Source organism: Salvelinus namaycush, chromosome 15 (genome assembly GCF_016432855.1).
Source record: "Salvelinus namaycush isolate Seneca chromosome 15, SaNama_1.0, whole genome shotgun sequence".
Lineage (NCBI taxonomy): Eukaryota > Metazoa > Chordata > Actinopteri > Salmoniformes > Salmonidae > Salvelinus > Salvelinus namaycush.
Genome location: NC_052321.1, coordinates 35,706,841 through 35,727,348, shown reverse-complemented (window position 1 = coordinate 35,727,348; position 20,508 = coordinate 35,706,841). Strand labels below are relative to the sequence as shown.

General features: G+C 45.1%; 1 protein-coding gene across 1 annotated transcript; it reads right to left on the bottom strand.

Moving 5' to 3' along the window:
- Positions 1–2,733: 2,733 nt before the first annotated feature.
- On the bottom strand, positions 2,734–17,849 carry LOC120060057 (ankyrin repeat domain-containing protein 6-like). Its single transcript, XM_039009122.1, has 13 exons — positions 17,703–17,849; positions 9,451–9,549; positions 8,414–8,615; positions 7,736–7,830; positions 7,500–7,577; positions 7,101–7,205; positions 6,691–6,867; positions 6,442–6,597; positions 5,991–6,143; positions 5,485–5,598; positions 3,686–4,001; positions 3,083–3,408; positions 2,734–2,922 (listed from the first exon to the last, which is right to left on the bottom strand). The coding sequence occupies exons 1-13, from the start codon at positions 17,847–17,849 to the stop codon at positions 2,734–2,736; spliced, it is 2,157 nt and encodes a 718-aa protein (XP_038865050.1).
- Between the last annotated feature and the right edge of the window lie 2,659 nt (positions 17,850–20,508).

Below are 20,508 nucleotides of genomic sequence, written 5' to 3'. Positions count from 1 at the left end.
GGCGTTCCCAACCCAACACCTCATCAACAACATGGCAGCCATCATCTTGGGAGGCCTGCTGCTCTTTTGCTTCCTTCTCATATACAACGGCATTGCCATGCCAACCAAGAGCAGCATCAAAACCCTCCTCAAGAAACACAAGCCCACCATCTCCCCAACCAGGACCCAGAACTCTACCACGACACAGGGACACGAGTAGGATTTTACAGTTTGGCATTGTAAGAGTGTGTTATAGAGTTGTACGTTCCATTTTTAGCCTTTTAACCTAAGTATGAGATGTAAATGTTTTTATTGGTCAGATTTATCCTTTTTTCAAATGTGTGTTCTATGAAATTTGTATTTGGGAAAGATTGAAAGAAACTAGCAAAGATGAAAAGGTACAAATAAAAGGAAAAACACATGCTCGGAGTGGGTTTTATTGGTTGTTGCTGTGTTTTCAAAGAAAATACAAACTGTAAAATAAAAAAAAATCACAAAAAGTAAACCAGGATTTGTTGCCATTAGGACTTTGTCAGATACTACTACATTATATTCTGGTAGGTTGTATCACATAATATCTCAGGCCTGTAGGAGTAGTCGGGAAGGATCCATAAATAAAACACATCACTCATAGTTGTGAGTACGTAGTAACCCGTATTAAAGTGGAACGCTGCATAGGAGCAGCTACAGTGGCTTGCGAAAGTATTCACCCCCCTTGGCATTTTTCCTATTTTGTTGCCTTACAACCTGGAATTAAAATAGATTTTTGGGGGGTTTGTATCATTTGATTTACACAACATGCCTACTATTTTGAAAATGCAAAATATTTTTTATTGTGAAACAAAGACTAAAAAAACTGAAAACTTGAGCATGCATAACTATTCACCCCCTTAAAGTCAATACTTTGTAGAGCCACCTTTTGCAGCAATTACAGATGCAAGTCTCTTGGGGTATGTGTCTATAAGCTTGGCACTTCTAGCCACTGGGATTTTTGCCCATTATTCAAGGCAAAACTGCTCCAGCTCCTTCAAGTTGGATGGGTTCCCCTGGTGTACAGCAATCTTTAAGTAATACCACATATTCTCAATTAGATTTAGGTCTGGGCTTTGACTAGGCCATTCCAAGACATTTAAATGTTTCCCTTAAACCACTCGAGTGTTGCTTTAGCAGTATGCTTAGGGTCATTGTCCTGCTGGAAAGTGAACCTCCGTCCCAGTCTCAAATCTCTGAAAGACTGAAACAGGTTTCCCTCAAGAATTTCCCTGTATTTAGCGCCATCCATCATTCCTTCAATTCTGACCAGTTTCCCAGTCCCTGCCGATGAAAAACATCCCCACAGCATGATGCTGCCACCACCATGCTTCATTGTGGGGATGGTATTCTCGGGGTGATGAGAGGTGCTGGGTTTGCGCCAGACATAGCGTTTTCCTTGATGGCCAAAAAGCTACATTTTAGTCTCAACTGACCAGAGTACCTTCTTCCATATATTTGGGGAGTCTCCCACATGCCTTTTGGCGACCACCAAACATGTTTGCTTATTTTTTTCTTTAAGTAATGGCTTTTTTCTCTTCCGTAAAGCCCAGCTCTGTGGAGTGTACGCCTTAAAGTGGTCCTATGGACAGATACTCCAATCTCCACTGTGGAGCTTTGCAGCTCCTTCTGGGTTATCTTTGGTCTCTTTGTTGCCTCTCTGATTACTGCCCTCCTTGCCTGGTCTGTGAGTTTTGGTGGGCGGCCCTCTCTTGGCAGGTTTGTTGTGGTGCCATGTTCTTTCCTTTTTTTAATAATGGATTTAATGTTGCCCCGTGGGATGTTCAAAGTTTCGGGTATTTTTTTATAACCACACCCTTCTCCTTAACTTTGTCCCTGACCTGTTTGGAGAGCTCCTTGGTCTTCATGGTGCTGCTTGCTTGGTGGTGCCCCTTGCTTAGTGGTGTTGCAGACTCTGGGGCCTTTCAGAACAGGTGTATGTATACTGAGATCATGTCACAGATCATGTGACACTTAAATAATGTCCACCTGTGTGAAATCTAACTAATTATGTGACTTCTGAAGGTAATTGGTTGCACCAGATCTTATTTAGGGGCTTCATAGCAAAGGGGGTGAATACAAATGCACGCACACCTCTTTTCCGTTTTTCATTTTTTTTTCATTTCACTTCACCAGTTTGGACTATTTTGTGTATGTCCATTACATGAAATCCAAATAAAAATCAATTTAAATTGCAGGTTGTAAAGCAACAAAATAGGAAAAACGCCAATGGGGATGAATACTTTTGCAAGGCACTGTATAAGCAATAAATGGGAAAAACGTAGCAGATGTGATATTTCATTACAATTAGGTTAAGGTAAGGGTCAAACCAAAGACAATCTATTATATTGACAAGATAGTCGAGTGAACACTAACATTGGAAATGAGTGTCCTCAAAGATGGAAGCACTGTATTGTCTTTGATGGAAGGCAGGCCAAAGTAGTCGAGATTAGGTGGGACTATTCTAGCCAATGAGAGGACAGATACGCGTGTGAACAAAAGGCACAACTCAGATTAAGTTGTATTTTTTTTAAGTTGGCGAAATGCCACATGCTTTTATTTGATCAAGTAAGCAATTCAATTTTTCTTAACCAAATTCGACTCATTGTCCTCCATAAAAAATTCCTCACTTTGTGGTCTTATTTTCGTGGACAGATTTTGGGCAGAGTAAACCCTCTCGCTTCGCCTCTTCCTCTGCTCAAACTCATGTCAGCCCGGTTGGCATCAACTGTCTGTGCTCCCATTGGTCATCCTGAGCTGTTCAAGCTCCTCCTCCAGGCTTCTAATTCGCTGCAGGAGTTCGGCCCTGTCCTGCTGTGCCCTGAGCTCTGCCTGCCGCTTGGCATCCTGGATCTTCCTCTCATACCAGCACTCCAGCTGAGTGGACACTGTCTCAAAGAACCTCTGGGTCACCTGCAACAAAGATACATGAAGTAAGTGAAGAAGAAGTTACCCCTTCTCCACACACAACCCCTTCCCAGAAGTGAAAAGGAATCATCGGTTGACAGCCCACCAGAGGGCAATGTGAAACCATTGATATAGTATTCACCACAGCTATCTTGTCATCAGTTACCTCCATGGCGTGTAGGTTGTTTCTCTCCTGACTGAATGTGGGCTCAGGGGGTCTGTCCATGAAGAACTCCAGGGTCCTGGTCCCGACACTGGGTGGTCTCATCAGGCCGCGCGTCCTGATCCGGTCCCGGAGGTGCTTCCTGTGGTGCCAGCCATGACTGTCCTGGCCCCGGCCCTGCTTCCAGTTGCTGGTGGGAGACTGGCTGCTGCTGACACTGCTGGAGCAGCCCTCCCAGATCAGCCCCGGAATGTGATTGTCGAGCCGTTCTGGATGCTGACACCGGGGGGCGGTAGAGCTCAGGAGGATTCCTGGGTGATGGTGGTGAGCTGGCAGAGGGAGAAGAGTAGTGTTCTGGTAGTTATCTGAGAAGCGAGGACCGAGAAAAGGAGCTTGTTTTTCAAGCTTGTGCGTTTTCTAAACCAGAGGTGTAAGACCTAGACCTACTGTCAACCCCACAACTTCAACACCAAAAATTTTGGGACAAGGTTAAACAAATTCTTACTTTAGAAATCCGATTGGACTTTTTTTTTTAGATTGTGACTTGATTTCTGGAACCACCTTCCCATGTCTCATCCTCATTATCATGCTCCTCCTAACACCCACCTGGTGATCTGTCCAGCTTCAGCTCAAAGTACTTCCTGCCCGACCCCTGACCCTGGCCCTGCTCCATCGCCGGACTGTGATGTGCATTGTGGGTGGTTGAGGGTGAGGGGCATGGCAGCAGGTTGACGTAGGTAGCCAGAGAGCTGCTGCTGTCCCCAGAGAAGACAGAGAGCAGGGGGAGGCACTCTGAGTCTCCATCGTCCCCCACAGACGGAGAGGGGAGCAGCTTGTAGTACTGGGGGTCGGCTGGGAGGTGGAGGTCCATATCCTGGATCTGAGTCATGCACCACCTCTTCAACTCCTGGGTCGCTGCTGCCTGCTTGGGGTGTGAACACCAGAGAGACATAGGGGGGTCGTTCCACAAATTGTGTGCCTTCTGAGTAGTGTAACTTTTGATTTCACCTAATTTTCACATTCTGTCATAAAGAGCACATGTTCAACGTCATAAAAAACAATTTTTCTGGTGGTTAAATAAGAAAATTAATACAGTAAGTGCCTATTAAAACCTCTAGGGTATGTGGGACGCTAGCGATTTGAGTCCTAAGTCAATGGATACTGTAATGGCATTGAATAGAAAACTACAAAACCAAAAGAAATCCTACTTCCTGAATGGATTTTTCTCAGGTTTTCGCCTGCCAAATCAGTTCTGTTATACTCACAGACACTATTTTAACAGTTTTGGAAACTTTAGAGTGTTTTCTATCCAAATCTACCAGTTATATGCATATCATATCTTCTTGGCCCGAGTAGCAGGCAGTTTAATTTGGGCATGCTTTTCATCCAAAATTCCGAATGCTGCCCCCTACCCTAGAGAAGTTGTGCCAAATAAAGTAACAGGGTTGACTGTAACATGGTGGATGATTTCACCTCGAAACAGCCATTAATCCCTGGAGTTTGTTGTGTGCAACAGAGAGAGACAATTGAAAGTAAGCTTCACCCAAAATGTTTAAAACATTTCTAGCCTGTCTATCTGTGAGTAACAGGGTTGACATGTTATGTTCGACTTGCTCACTTTTCCACCACAAAACACCAGAACATGTTCAAAAAGAGTACAACCAGCTCACCTGTTTTACACTATAGTTTTACTATTAGATGTTACATTTTTCTTTAGAAACAAAATATTTCAAAAGGAATAGTTTCAACACATTAAAATGAGAGTTCAGTTCACGTAACAGGGTTGACCTTAAAATGAGGGACAGATGTAAATTAATCACTAATCCCATCAACTAAATAATAATTTTCAGAAATTACTTTGTCAAAGCAACAAAATAACTAGGGCTTTGCAAACCTGGAGAAATTTTGCGATTAAGTGGGATAAGATCTTCATAGAAGTCACAAAGGAGGAACATGTCAAAATGCTGAATGTCTTTATTAAAAATCTGATTTATTAAATTCTTCATGTGGTCTATATTAAAAGTTAATTTAACAGGCTTAAAAAAATAGAAATGGTGCACAATTTCTACTTAAAATATCAAAGGGACGCAAACCCAGGGGTTAGGGTTAGGATTAGGGTGACTGCTGCCTGTTTTGTGTGTGAACAACCAGAGAAACATAGGGGTTAGGGTCACTGCTGCCTGCTTGGTGTGTGAATGAACACCAGAAATACATGTTGTCATGTTTTCACAGGATGTGGGTTAGTGAAGATGTTAGTTAGAGATGTTGTGAATACGTTTCAGACGTTATTAAGAAGGGTGAATAAGGCCCTGGTTAAAAGTAGTACACTATATAGGGAATAGAGTGCCATTTGGGATGTAGACAGAAGGTATATAAGGGTGTGGTTGTGCCATGTAATACAATACCTGTCTCCTCTGTGCCTCCTCTCTGCTCTGGGCAGCTCTCTGGTCCATCCTGTAGAGACACTCCATCCTCTCTGCTGCCACCCTCTCCTGGGTCAGCATATCCAGCACTTTGATCTGATCAACACAACGCCGAACAGCAGCTTGCATCTCAAATAGCATTCAAAAGTGTTGCGTTATAGGGGGAATATGGAGATAAAATGGTGGATAAAAAATCAAATACAAATGACGCAGCAAATCAAGTCTGACATTTTTAAGTGGATATTACAAACTTTAGAAGCCTTTCAAACCTCAAATACACTACAGGGTTGCAGGACAATTCTCAGTCACAAAAGAGTGATCAAAATAAGATCCTACATCTATATGTCATTCATGTCATTTCCACACAATTGTCCACACAAATTCTAATAGAGGTTTACAGGCTGTATTTGTAGTTTGTCTTTCTGTATGAGACAGAAAAAGCCATGTGTGCAACAAAGTTGAATTGAATTGACTGGTAGCAGACAGACCTGGTGTATGCTCTTGCGGTCCATCCTCCCAAGCCTAGTATAGACTTGCTCCTGAACCGTCAGCATCTGTGTCCTCATCTCCTCTTTAGTGGCGTTCAGCTCTCCCTCTAGCCTCTTGATCAGGGGCTTACAGTGGCAGCCATTGGCTGGGGCCTGACCAGGCAACACAATCGTGTATAATTGTGATATTTGTTTTACATCTTTTCTTTAGATTTCTTTCATTGGTTTCTTTCTAGATCTCTTATATTACCAATATCAACAGCAACAACAATACTTCTACTGTACTGTACCACTACTACCACTTAAGTTATGGACACCCCACCCCTAGGGTTGAAACATTTCAATAACTTCAAGAGGAAATAAAAAGGTGGTATGGGAATCTTCTATCTGGGGTTTCACGAAAACCTGGGAATTTTGGAAATGATCAGAATTTTGCAGCGTAGTGACTGACCTGTTTGACATTGCCGTCCTTGTCGCGGTACAGGGTGTATAGCTGATAGGTTTTGCCGTTGTGAGGAGGGGCTTCATCATATGTACACAGTCTGCTCTTCCTGTGGAGGTCGGGATGGCCATTCATTCTTCTTCTAGGAGTATCCTCTGCCAAGGCCTGGAAGAAGAAGACTTTATTGTCCATTATCTTGCAGAGAACAGAAATGGTCTTTATCCTCACAACCCAATCCCCTGAGATACCCCCAATCACCTGTTCTTTGAAAAGCTTATGTCTTCTCCTTCTGTGGTAAGGGCTGGTTGGGGTGACTGATGTTTTACTGCAGTGAAGGCGGTGGTGATGATGGTGAGGCAGCCCTGCTCTGTTGAGGCCGGCCCTGCTGGCCAGACGCTCACTACTGTGAGACGCCTCAGCCATGTACCCACTGTCCTGATGAAGGAAACAGCCAGGAGGCAGAGGTGAAGGAGAAGACAACTTTATTGTCCAATTACACAAAGGTCCATGAAGGTTCGACTTCCGCTTCATCCCAACCCAATAACTCAAGAGGCACAAATACTGTAAACATCATATTTAACATTGGGTTAGCATACCGCCATCTACTGTCATCCATTTTTTTGCCTGTCAATATACACCGCCTAATTTTACCCCCAGACAGCCTTTACCTTGTTGGGCAGCATTTCTTCTCTGGTGACAGACTGGGTTCTGCGTTCTGCCTTCAGCCGGTCCCTTTTCTTCCTCACCGTCCTTCCTCTAGTGAAACAGTGAACCTGACCAAAACCCAGGAGAGTAGAAAACTAACGACTAACTATACTGTCTGTTGCTACCTCACAGTCCAGCCAAGGTGCATAAAATGAAGAACAGACTGGATTACAGACTGGAAAAACTGACTACTCATCGAGGCGATGGGTAATCATCTGCTCTCTTTATACTCCTTAATAACCTGTCACTCTTGGAGGGAAATGTAAGTTCACTAAGAGGTGTTTTGATGCCAGAATCAGTTCATAATGTGTATCAGATCAGTGTATCATTGGTCTATGTCCAAAGAAACATGTCATGCTGACCTGAGGAGCTCTGGCCAGCAGGAGAGACACGTCTTTGTGGTTGTAGTCTCTGGCCTTGTCCAGGGCAGTCTTCCCTGCCTGGAACAGACAGGAATTCATTGAAAGGTTGCGTTGCTGACAAGGTCCCTGCACTGTTGACAATGCTCCTTTTAAATGCAATCCCCCCTATATAGTACACTGGTCAGAAGTACAGCACTGTATGGTAATGGAGTAGCATTTGAGATGCATCCACTTACATTGTTTCGTGCGTTGCCGTCAGTCCCTGCCTCCAGGAGGAGCTGAACAGTTTTCTTGTGGTTTAGGGCAGCTGCCATATGGAGAGCAGTGTCCCCTAGCTGGGCATAGGAAACAGACAGGTGACTATCCCTAACCCTATCCCCTAGCTGGGCATAGGAAACAGACAGGTGACTATCCCTAACCCTATCCCCTAGCTGGGCATAGGAAACAGACAGGTGACTAACCCTATCCCCTAGCTGGGCATAGGAAACAGACAGGTGACTAACCCTATCCCCTAGCTGGGCATAGGAAACAGACAGGTGACTAACCCTAACCCTATCCCCGAGCTGGGCATAGGAAACAGACAGGTGACTAGCCCTAACCCTATCCCCTAGCTGGGCATAGGAAACAGACAGGTGACTAGCCCTAATCCTATCCCCTAGCTGGGCACAGGGAAGAGGTGACTATAGGTGTGAGAGCAGTCAAAGGAGCCCCCCCCCCCCCCCCCCCCCCCAGGGTTAGGGAGGATAAGCTGATCCTACATCTATGTAAAGGTTACTTCTACCCGGAGTTGAGCAGTCACTGACTGGACACGGGTGTGTTATAAAGACAGACAGAAGCTCTACTGTGGCATCAAACTCAACAAGTAATCAATGACGTGAAAGGAGCTGTAGTAACAATATAAATCAAGCTGGGACCTGCCTGGTTTTTCTCCGTAACAGAGCATAAGGCGCCCACCAGAATCTTGATCATGGCCAGGTGATTGTAACGTGCTGCCACATGCAAACAGGTGTCCCCCACATTGTTCTTGATGTCTGGTCTGGAGCCTCCCAGCAGCAGCACGTGGGCGCTCTGAGCATTAGCGTTCTGACAGGCCAGGTGGAGAGCTGTGTTTCCTGCCTAAGAACAAACACACAAAGCCTAGTGTGGCAGAACCGAGCCGTCAAGGTGAAAAATCTGTCGATGTTGTTATGCAGATGAATGAGGACCCAAAAGCGACTTAACAAAAACAGAGTCTTTATTCCAAACTTAAACAAAACGGTACTCCTGGATATATCTTAGATGACACCTGCTCACACGCAGCATCTGATGAAGGCAAAAACACGACAGGGCGGAACCAGGACACGGAACAGCAAACATCAAACAAAGATCCGACAAGGACAGAAGCGGAAAACAGAGGGAGAAATAGGAACTCTAATCAGAGGGCAAAATAGGGGACAGGTGTGAAAGATTAAATGAGGTAGTTAGGAGAATGAGGAACAGCTGGGAGCAGGAACGGAACGATAGAGAGAGAGCGAGAGAGGAAGAGAGGGAGGGGAAGAGAGAGGGAAAGAACCTACTAAGACCAGCAGAGGGAGACAAATGGAAGGGAAGCACAGGGACAAGACATGAAAATCAAAAGACAAAACATGACAGATGTGCCCTTGAGCAAGGCACTTAACACTAATTTGCTCAAGGGGCGCCGTACTACTATGACTGACCCTGTAAAACAACACTGCACCTATCCGGTGTATGTGACACATTTTTTATTAAAAAATTCCAGGCGACACCCTATTCATTATAGTGCACTACTTCAAAAGGAATAGGGAATAGAATGAATGCATTTGGGATGCACTCTGAGAGTGGCATGAAAAACCTGTCAGGCACCAGACAGAAACGCATTTCAGTCCTAATGCTTTTTACCATCATTGGTCCCAGATCTAGACCTAACATATTCACATTTGAATTGCTGTACCTTGTTCCTGGCGTGAACGTCAGCTCCAGCCTTGACCAACAGTTTGACTGACTGACAGAAGCCATGCCATGAGACCTCATGGAGCGCCGTGTTGCCGTCCTATCAGAAAAAGCGAGACTGTCATTAGAAGGAGTGAAACATTTGTTTTTCTAATAATGTAATTTAATTCATATGCCCGGACCTCATATAGATTGCTAATACAGTTCAGGTACATTACATTCCTCCCTGTGTTGTGAATGCTTGTATTTTTGGCCCTCCTGTAAATTAAATAAAGGAAATGTGACTTTGTCTTTAGACATGAAGATTCAGTGACATTTCAGTAACATTGCTTCAGATTCCTCAACATTTCATGTGACATTCAGAGGCTGTGTCCCAAATGGCGCCCTATTCCCTTTATAGTGCAATACTTTTGACCAGGGCCCATGGGGACCTACAGCGCATTCGGAAAGTATTCAGACTCCTCGACTTTTCCACATTTTGTTACGTTACAGCCTTATTCTAAAATTGATGACATTTGTTTTCTTTCCTCATCAATCTACACACAATACCCCATAATGACAAAGTAAAAACTGGTTTTTAGAAGGGTTTGCAAATATATTCACAATAAAACACTAAAATATCACATTTACATAAGTATGCAGACCCTTTAGTCAGTACTTTGCTGAAGCACCTTTGGCAGCGATTAACAGCCACGAGTCTTCTTGGGTATGACGCTACAAGCTTGGCACACCTGTATTTGGGGAGTTTCTCCCATTTTTCTGTGCAGATCCTCTGAAAAGATGGCGCCGACAGAGATGGTCACCTTGCTTCGCGTTCTTAGGAAACTATGCAGTATTAGTTTTTTTTAATGTATTATTTCTTACACTGTTACCCCAGGAAATCTTAAGTCTTATTACATACAGCCGGGAAGAACTATTGGATATAAGAGCAACGTCAACTTACCAACATTACGACCAGGAATATGACTTTCCCGAGGCAGATTCTCTGTTTGGACCACCACCCAGGACAATGGATCGGATCCCAGTAGGGATCCTATTTCAGGGGCTGAGTCACTGGCTTACTGGTGCTCTTCCATGCCGTCCCTAGGAGGGGTGCGTCACTTGAGTGGGTTGAGTCACTGACGTGATCTTTCTGTCTGGGTTGGCGCCCCCTCCTTGGGTTGTGCCGTGGCGGAGATCTTTGTGGGCTATTCTCGGCCTCAGGATGGTAAGTTGGTGGTTGACAATACCTTCTAGTGGTGTGGGGGCTGTGCTTTGGCAATGTGGGTGGGGTTATAGCCTGCCTGTTTGGCCCTGTCCGGGGGTGTTGTCGGACGGGGCCACAGTGTCTCCCGACCCCTCCTGTCTCAGCCTCCAGTATTTATGCTGCAGTAGTTTATGTGTCGGGGTGCTAGGGTCAGTCTGTTATATCTGGAGTACTTCTCCTGTCTTATCTGGTGTCCTGTGTGAATTTAAGTATGTTCTCTCTAATTCTTTCTCTCTCTCGGAGGACCTGAGCACTAGGACCATACCTCAGGACTACCTGGTCTGATGACACCTTGCTGTCCCTAGTCCACCTGGCTGTGCTGCTGCTCCAGTTTCAACTTTTCTGCCTGCGGCTATGGAACCCTGACCTGTTCACCGGACATGCTACCTCTCCCAGACCTGCTGTTTTCAACTCTCTAGAGACAGAAGGAGCGGTAGAGATACTCTGAATGATTGGCTATGAAAAGCCAACTGACATTTACTCCTGAGGTGCTGACCTGTTGCACCCTCGACAACCCCTGTGATTATTATTATTTGACCCTGCTGGTCATCTATGAACATTTGAACATCTTGGCAATGTTCTGTTATAATCTCCACCCGGCACAGCCAGAAGAGGACTGGCCACCCCTCATAGCCTGGTTCCTCTCTAGGTTTCTTCCTAGGTTCTGGCCTTTCTAGCCACCGTGCTTCTACACCTACACCTGCATTGCTTGCTGTTTGGGGTTTTAGGCTGGGTTTCTGTACAGCACTTTGAGATATCAGCTGATGTAAGAAGGGCTTTATAAATTGATTTGATTTGATTTAGGCGACCCAAAACAGCGTCGCCGCAGAAGGGACAGACGGAGCGGTCTTCTGGTCAGGCTCCGTAGACGGGCACATCGCTCACCGCTCCCGAGTATACTACTCGCCAATGTCCAGTCTCTTGACAACAAGGTAGACGAAATTCGAGCAAGGGTTGCCTTCCAGAGAGCCATCAGAGATTGTAACATTCTCTGTTTCACGGAGACATGACTCACTCGGGATACCTTATCAGAGTCGGTACAGCCACCCGGTTTCTTCACGCATCGCGCCCACAGAAACATGCCTCACTCGGGATACCTTATCAGAGTCGGTACAGCCACCCGGTTTCTTCACGCATCGCGCCCACAGAAACATGCCTCACTCGGGATACCTTATCAGAGTCGGTACAGCCACCCGGTTTCTTCACGCATCGCGCCCACAGAAACATGCCTCACTCGGGATACCTTATCAGAGTCGGTACAGCCACCCGGTTTCTTCACGCATCGCGCCCACAGAAACATGCCTCACTCGGGATACCTTATCAGAGTCGGTACAGCCACCCGGTTTCTTCACGCATCGCGCCCACAGAAACATGCCTCACTCGGGATAACTTATCAGAGTCGGTACAGCCACCCGGTTTCTTCACGCATCGCGCCCACAGAAACAAACATCTTTCTGCTAAGAAGAAGGGCGGGGCTGTATGACTTAGAATTAACCAATCATGGTGTGATCATAACAACATACAGGAACTCAAGTCCTTTGTTCACCTGACCTAGACTTCCTTACAATCAAATGCCGACCGCATTATCTATCAAGAGAATTCTCTTCGATTATAATCACAGCCGTGTATATCCCCCCCCAAGCAGACACCTCAACAGCCCTGAAATAACTTTATTGGACTCTATGTAAACTGGAAACCACATATCCTGAGGCTGCATTTATTGTAGCTGTGGATTTTAACAAGGCTAATCTGAAAACAAGGCTCCCTAAATTTTATCAGCATATCGAATGCGCGACCCGCGCTGGCAAAATTCTGGATCATTGCTACTCTAACTTCCGCGACGTCCTTGACGTCCGCGACGTCCTTTCGGCACACCTGACCACGACTCCATTTTGTTGCTCCCAGCCTATAGACAGAAATTAAAACAGGAAACACCCGTGCTCAGGTCTGTTCAACACTGGTCCGACCAATCTGATTCCACGCGTCAAGATTTCTTCGATCACGTGGACTGGGATATGTTCCGGATAGCCTCAGACAACAACATTGATGTATATGCTGATTTGGTGAGCGAGTTTATTAGCAAGTGCATCGGTGATGTTGTACCCACGGTGACTATTAAAACCTTCCCCAACCAGAAACAGTGGATTGATGGCAGCATTCACTCAAAACTGAAAGCGCGAACCACTGCTTTTAATCATGGCAAGGCGACCGGAAACATGACCGAATACAAACAGTGTAGCTATTCCCTCCGCAAGGCAATCAAACAAGCTAAGCGTCAGTATAGAGACAAAGTAGAGTCCCAATTCAACGGCTCAGACATGAGACGTATGTGCAGGGTCTACAGTCAATCACGGATTACAAAAAGAAAACCAGCCCCGTCGCGGACACTGACGTCTTGCTCCCAGACAAACTAAACAACTTCTTTGCTCACTTTGAGGACAATACAGTGACACTGACACGGCCTGCTACCCAAAACCTGGGGGCTCTCCTTCACTGCAGCCAACGTGAGTAAAACATTTAAACGTGTTTAACCTCGCAAGGCTGCATCCCTAGCCGCGTCCTCAGAGCATGCACAAACCAGCTGGCTGGTGTGTTTACAGACATATTCAATAAATCCCTATCCCAGTCTGCTGTTCTCACAAGCTTCAAGAGAGTCACCATTGTTCCTGTTCCCAAGAAAGCTAAGGTAACTGAGCTAAACACCCCGTAGCACTCACTTCCATCATCATGAAGTGCTTTGAGAGACTAGTCAAGGATCATATCACCTCCACCCTACCTGACACCCTAGACCCACTCCAATTTGCTTACCGCCCCAATAGGTCCACAGACGACGCAATCACACTGCACACTGCCCTACCCATCTGGACAAGATGAATACCTATGAAAGAATGCTGTTCATCGATTACAGCACAGCATTTAACACCATAGTAACCTCTAAACTCGTCATTAAGCTCGAGACCCTGGGTCTTGACCCCGCCCTGTGCAACTGGGACCTGGACTTTCTGACGGGACGCCCCCAGGTGGAAACAACATCTCCACCCCGCTAATCCTCAACACTGGGGCCCCACGAAGGGTGCGTTCTCAGCCCTCTCCTGTACTCCCTGTTCACCCATGACTGCGTGGCCATGCACGCCTCCAACTCAATCATCAAGTTTGCAGACGACACTAGAGTGGTAGGCTTGATTACCAACAACGACGAGACAGCCTACAGGGAACAGGTGAGGGCCCTCGGAGTGTCAGGAAAATAACCTCGCACTCAACGTCAACAAAACAAAGGAGATGATCCTGAACTTCAGGGATCAGTAGAGGGAGCACCCCCCATCCACATCGACGGGACAGTAGTGGAGAAGGTGGAAAGTTTTAAGTTCCTCGGCATACACATCACGGACAAACTGAATTGGTCCACCCACACAGACAGCATGGTGAAGATAGCGCAGCAGCGCCTCTTCAACCTCAGGAGGCTGAAAAAATTTGGCTTGTCACCAAAAACTTTTACAAATGCACAATCAAGAGCATCCTGTCGGGCTGTATCACCGCCTGGTATGGCAACTGCTCCGCCCACAACCGTAAGGCTCTCCAGAGGGTAGTGAGGTCTGCACAACACATCACCGGGGGCAAAACACCTGCCCTCCAGGACACCTACACCACCTGATGTCACAGGAAGGCCAAAAAGATCATCAAGGACAATAACCACCCGAGCCACTGCCTGTTCACCCCGCTATCATCCAAAAGGCAAGGTCAGTACAGGTGCATCAAAGATGGGACCGAGAGACTGAAAAACAGCTTCTATCTCAAGGCCATCAGACTGTTAAACAGCCATCACTAACATTGAGTGGCTGCTGCCAACATACTGACTCAAATCTCTAGCCAGTTTAATAATAAAACATTGGATGTAATAAATGTATCACTAGTCACTTTAAACAATGACACTTTATATAATGTTTACACACCCTACATTACTCATCTCATATGTATATACTGTACTCTATACCATCTACTGCATCTTGCCTATGCCGTTCAGCCATCACTCATCCATATATTTATATGTACATATTCTTATTCATTCCTTTACACTTGTGTGTACCAGGTAGTTGTGAAATTGTTAGATTACATGTTAGATATTACTGCACGGTCGGATCTAGAAGCACAATAATTTCGCTACACTCGCATTAACATATGCCAACCATGTGTATGTGACCAATGTTCGATCGGGTTCAAGCTCGAAGCCACCCCTGCTTTGTCTTGGCTGTGTGCTTAGGGTCGTTGTCATGTTGGAAGGTGAACCTTCGCCCCAGTCTGAGGTCCTGAGCACTCTGGAGCAGGTTTTCATCAAGGATCTCTCTGTACTTTACTCCATTCAGCTTTCCCTCGAGTCTGACTAGTCTCCCAGTCCCTGCCGCTGAAAAACATCCCCACAGCATGACGCTGCCACGACCATGCTTCACCATAGGTATGGTGCCAGGTTTCCTCCAGATGTGACATTTGGTATTCAGGCCAAAAAGTTCAATCTTGGTTTCATCAGACCAGAGAATCTTGTTTATCATGGTCTGAGAGTCCTTTAGGTGCCTTTTGGCAAACTCCAAGCTGGCTGTGAATTGCCTTTTACTGAGGAGTAGCTTCTGTCTGGCCACTCTACCATAAAGGCCTGATTGGTGGAGTGCTGCAGAGATGGTTGTTCTTCTGGAAAGTTCTCCCATCTCCACAGAGGAACTTTGGAGCGCTGTCAGAGTGACCATTGGGTTCTTGGTCACCTCCCTGACTAAGGCCCTTCTCCCCCGATTGCTCAGTTTAGCCGGGCGGCCAGCTCTAGGAAGAGTCTTAGTGGTTCCAAACTTCTGGTGGAGGCCACTGTGTTCTTGGGGACCATCAATGCTGCAGAAATGTTTTGTTACCCTTCCCCAGATCTGTGCCTCGACACAATCCCGTCTCGGAGCTCTACGGACAATTTCTTCGACCTCATGGCTTGGTTTTTGCTCTGACATGCACTGTCAACTGTGGGACCTTATATAGACAGGTGTGTGCCTTTCCAAATCATGTCCAATCAATTGAATTTTCCACAGGTGGACTCCAATCAAGTTCTACAAACATCTCAAGAATGACCAATGGAAGCAGGATGCACCGGAGCTCAATTTCGAGTCTCATTGCAAAGGGTCTGAATACTTATGTAAACACGTTTTACTGTACATTTGCACAAATTTCTAAAAACCTGTTTTCGCTTTGTCATTATGGGGTATTGTGTATAGATTAAGAGGAAAAAAAGGAATTTAATCCATTATAGAATAAGGCTGTAACGTAACAAAATGTGTAAAGCGTCAGAGTCTGAATACTTTCCGAATGCACTATATACAGTTGAAGGTGATTGAAGTTTACATACACTTATGTTGGAGTCATTAAAACTCGCTTTTTCAACCACTCCACAAATTTCTTGTTAACAAACTATAGTTTTGGCAAGTCGGTTAGGAAATCTACTTTGTGCATGACACAAGTACTTTTTCCAACAATTGTTTACAGACAGATTAGTTCACTTATAATTCACTGTATCACAATTCCAGTGAGTCATAAGTTTACATACACTAAGTTGACTGTGCCTTTAAACAGCTTTGACAATTCCAGAAAATGATGTCAGGACTTTAGAAGCTTCTGATTTGAGTCAATGATTTGATTTGAGTCAATTGGAGGTGTACCTGTGGATGTATTTCAAGGCCTACCTTCAAACTCAGTGCCTCTTTGCTTGACATCATGGGAAATTCAAAAGAAATCAGCCAAGACCTCAGAAAAAAATGGTAGACCTCCACAAGTCTGGTTCATCATTGGGAGCAATTTCCAAATGCCTGAAGTTACCACGTTCATATGTACAAACAATAGTACACAAGTATAAACACCATGGGACCACACAGCCGTCATACCGCTCAGGAAGGAGACGCGTTCTGTCTCCTAGAGATGAACATACTTTGGTGCGAAAAGTGCAAATCAATCCCAGAACAACAGCAAAGGACCTTGTGAAGATGCTGGAGGAAACAGGTACATATGTATCTATATCCACAGTAAAACGAGTCCTACATCGACAACCTGAAAGGCCGCTCAGCAAGGAAGAAGCCACTGCTCCAAAACAGCCATAGAAAGACAGACTACGGTTTGCAACTGCACATGGAGACAAAGATCGTACTTTTTGGAGAGATATCCTCTGGTCTGATGAAACAAAAATAGAACTGTTTGAACATAATGACCATCGTTATGTTTGGAGGAAAAAGCCGAAGAACACCATCCGTGAAGCACGGGGGTGGCAGCATCATGTTGTGGGAGTGCTTTGCTGCAGGCGGGACTGGTGCACTTCACAAAATAGATGGCATCATGAGGTAGGAAAATGATGTGAATATATTGAAGCAACATCTCAAGACATCAGTCAGGAAGTTAAAGCTTGGTTGCAAATGGGTCTCCCAAATGGACAATGACCCCAAGCATACTTCCAAAGTTGTGGCAAAATGGCTTAAGGACAACAAAGTCAAGGTATTGGAGTAGCCATCACAAAGCCCTGACCTCAATCCCATAGAACATTTGTGGGCAGAACTGAAAAAGTGTGTGCGAACAAGGAGGCCTACAAACCTGACTCAGTTACACCTATTCTGTCAGGAGGAATGGGCCAAAATTCACCCAATTTATTGTGGGAAGCTTGTGGAAGGCTACCCGAAACCTTTGACCCAAGTTAAACAATTGAAAGGCAATGCTACCAAATACTATTGAGTGTATGTAAACTTCTGACCCACTGGGAATGTGATGAAAGAAATAAAAGCTGAAATAAGTAATTCTCTCTACTATTATTCTGACATTTCACATTCTTAAAATAAAGTGGTGATCCTAACTGACCTAAGACAGGGAATTTTTACTAGGATTAAATGTCAGAAATTGTGAAAAACTGAGTTTAAATGTATTTGGCTAAGGTGTATGCAAACTTCCGACTTCAACTGTATAGGGACAGATCCAGATTCAGAGACATTTCTCTCCCTCACCTTGTCCTGCAGGTCTAGAGCGCAGCCTCCCTTGATGAGTCCGTCTATGATATCACAGTTCCCCACCATGGCTGCTCGGTGGAGGGCTGTCTGGTGGCCCTGTGATGACAGAAGGACATGGGCCTGGGCTGCCTCCCTGTCACTCATCACTGCTCACTACTGTCAACACAACACACAGAATAATAACGTTAAACACACACGTGTACTTATGGACGCACACACACATGCATACACACGCACACAAATGCATGCACGCACGAGCACACACATCACTAATGTGCAACCCAACGCACAACATACATTACACACTGAGGTTAAAATGATGTAAACTCTATCTCAATCACAAAAATAGTGCATCAACCTCCAACACGCAATCTAAGATAAAAAGTCATTCATCTCTATGTACCAAATGAAGTCTGGTATGATCACGTAAAGATAGTGTAATGGGATGAAAAACTCATCTGGGAAACAAAAACATGATCTAATAGGGAATATTGTTTGATGTATCAGATCATCAAGAATGATTTCACTCTTTAAAAAAATAACATCAAGGACAATATCTGATGGTCGATATGATGAAAATATTTCAAATCTAATGGTCAATATTTTGATCTGATCTGAAAGCATTGTTTTACCTCATCCAGGATGTCCGTGTTCCAGCAGGATGTATCCCAATCCCATATTGCCCCTTTAAAAAGGTCAGGGTGCAGCGGTATGCCTGAGAAAAGTCAAACAGCCGATGATTGATGTGGTCATTCCAAATACGTATTATAAAAAATATATAATATGCCCTCTCCTTACAAAAGGCATTACAGCATTGTAGTAGGCAAATAAACATGGACTGAAATGAGCGCAGCTAGACTGTAAACTGCAAATAGTCACTCACACTCATACAACTATAATCTGCTGCTCTCGGACAGAGTGCCGCTGTGTGTGCATGCGTGTGCGAGCGTGTGCACATCCACTTGCATATGTACGTGGTCATGTGTGTATGCCAGCCAGTATGTGCATTGGTGAGTATGTATTTATGTGTGTGTGTGTGTGTGTGTTGGCGAGTCTGTGTGTGTCTACATACGTATGTGTGTGCCAGCCGGCAGAATTAAAGGCAGTAAACAACCACATGTATAATCCACAGGGGGGAAGCGGAGGGGATCCTGTTATCTATCTGTTACAGATAAAGGCTGGGAGTGGAGCACAGAGCAGACAGGGAGCAGAGAGGGTTAAACCCTGCCATAATACTACCACACAACTGCTCTGCCTCCAGACCACCCAGTAGAATAAGCTATAGGCACAGAAGTGAATTGTATGATCGCTATGGTTATAAACCTGTCGGGATTGTAAAATGACAGGGTAAAATAGATTGCTATTATGCATAGTGTTTCCTCATCTACCATTTGACTCGCCCCTGTCACTCCAATGTGTCCCAAATGGCACCCTATTCCCTTTACAGTGCATGGGCCCTGTATAAAAAAAGAAAGTAGTGCACTATAAAGGGAATAGGGTGTAATTTGGGATGCAACGCAAGTTTCCCCCCTTGGCTTAAACCCTAATTCAAATTAGTCTCACTCTGCATCTGTCCTCCCTCCACCTTGGACTATTAGGAGACACCTCCTGGTTTCATTTTTTCTCCTCTCCCTCTATCCCCTTTCCTATATTGCCTCTCTATCCATCACCCAGTCAGTCAGAGAGTGTGATCAATGTGTGCATCAGATCAGTGCACAAGTGAGATTTACACCACAGAGACAGAGCTATGACAGCAACACAGTGAGATATCCATCCATTTAACAAAGGCTTGATGGTAAAGTCTTCCAGTACAGATAGACAGCTCGACAGTACAGTCAGAGAGGCAGGCAGAGGAGAGGAAAGGCAGTGACCCTGCTATGTGGCTTTAGCTGCCCTGTTCCAGATGTTGACTTCCTACCACTGCAGCTGTACACCGGGATGGACAGATGGAGGAAGGTTGAACTGGTTTCTGCTTGCTTTGCTGAATGCCTGGAGTATGTTGTTCTAGTTATTTCGTACAACAAACTGAGTGAAAAGTCTGCCCAGCTGATGTGAGAAGTGTATTACACAAAGTTTTTTCTATATCCACAGTCATATTGTTTTTTGCCTTAACATTAGTAGCGGATTTGGTTTGGGGTGCCGAGATACGGTATGAAAGTGATGCGTAGTTTTCCATGAAATAGTCGTAGTTTTTTACTTTTGTAGGTTTTTTAAATGGTCTTCAATGGGCAAAAATGTCATAAAAGGCATCTGGCAGAAATGTGATGATATAATCGTCAAGCCACTCAAAAGATGAGGGGACAGGACCCAGAGGTATGACATGGGACAAAGTCACTTGCACATCGTGTTACATTTTTATGTAAAAACCTAAGAATTTGTCCCAGGAAATGCAACCTTGGTGATGGCTACTTTGTCCCCCTGGGTGGTGATGTGTTGAGCCACATGGTGGACCTGTTGACCTTTCTAGGAGGCTACGAGGAGCAGTTCAGACACTGCCAGGGCGGCAACATACTGATGGCTCATCAAAGACCAACCCTCTGAGCCGAGTTCCTCTCTAGGCTTCTTTCTTCTAGGGAGTTTTCCCTGACCACTGTGCTTTCGCTTCTGCTTTACTTGCTCTTTGGGGTCCTGGCCAGGTTACTGTAAAGCACTTTGTGACTGCTAATGTAAAAATGGTTTGACCATCTGAGGTAAAGGAAACTCTAAGGAAAGGTTACTACTATTGCAAGTAGGCTACCTTCTGGTTGACACAGCTACAGCGTTTTCATTGGACAGAAGAAAGGTGTTCAGCATTTTCATTGGA

Coding starts and splice junctions, on each gene's coding strand:
- LOC120060057 (XM_039009122.1), bottom strand. CDS start 17,849: ATGAGTGACAGGGAGGCAGCCCAGGCCCATGTCCTTCTGTCATCACAG. Junction 7,831..8,413: donor TACGGAGAAAAACCAGGCAG/GTCCCAGCTTGA, acceptor ATGCCCAGCTAG/GGGACACTGCTCTCCATATG. Junction 6,598..6,690: donor ATAAGCTTTTCAAAGAACAG/GTGATTGGGGGT, acceptor TTCTTCTTCCAG/GCCTTGGCAGAGGATACTCC.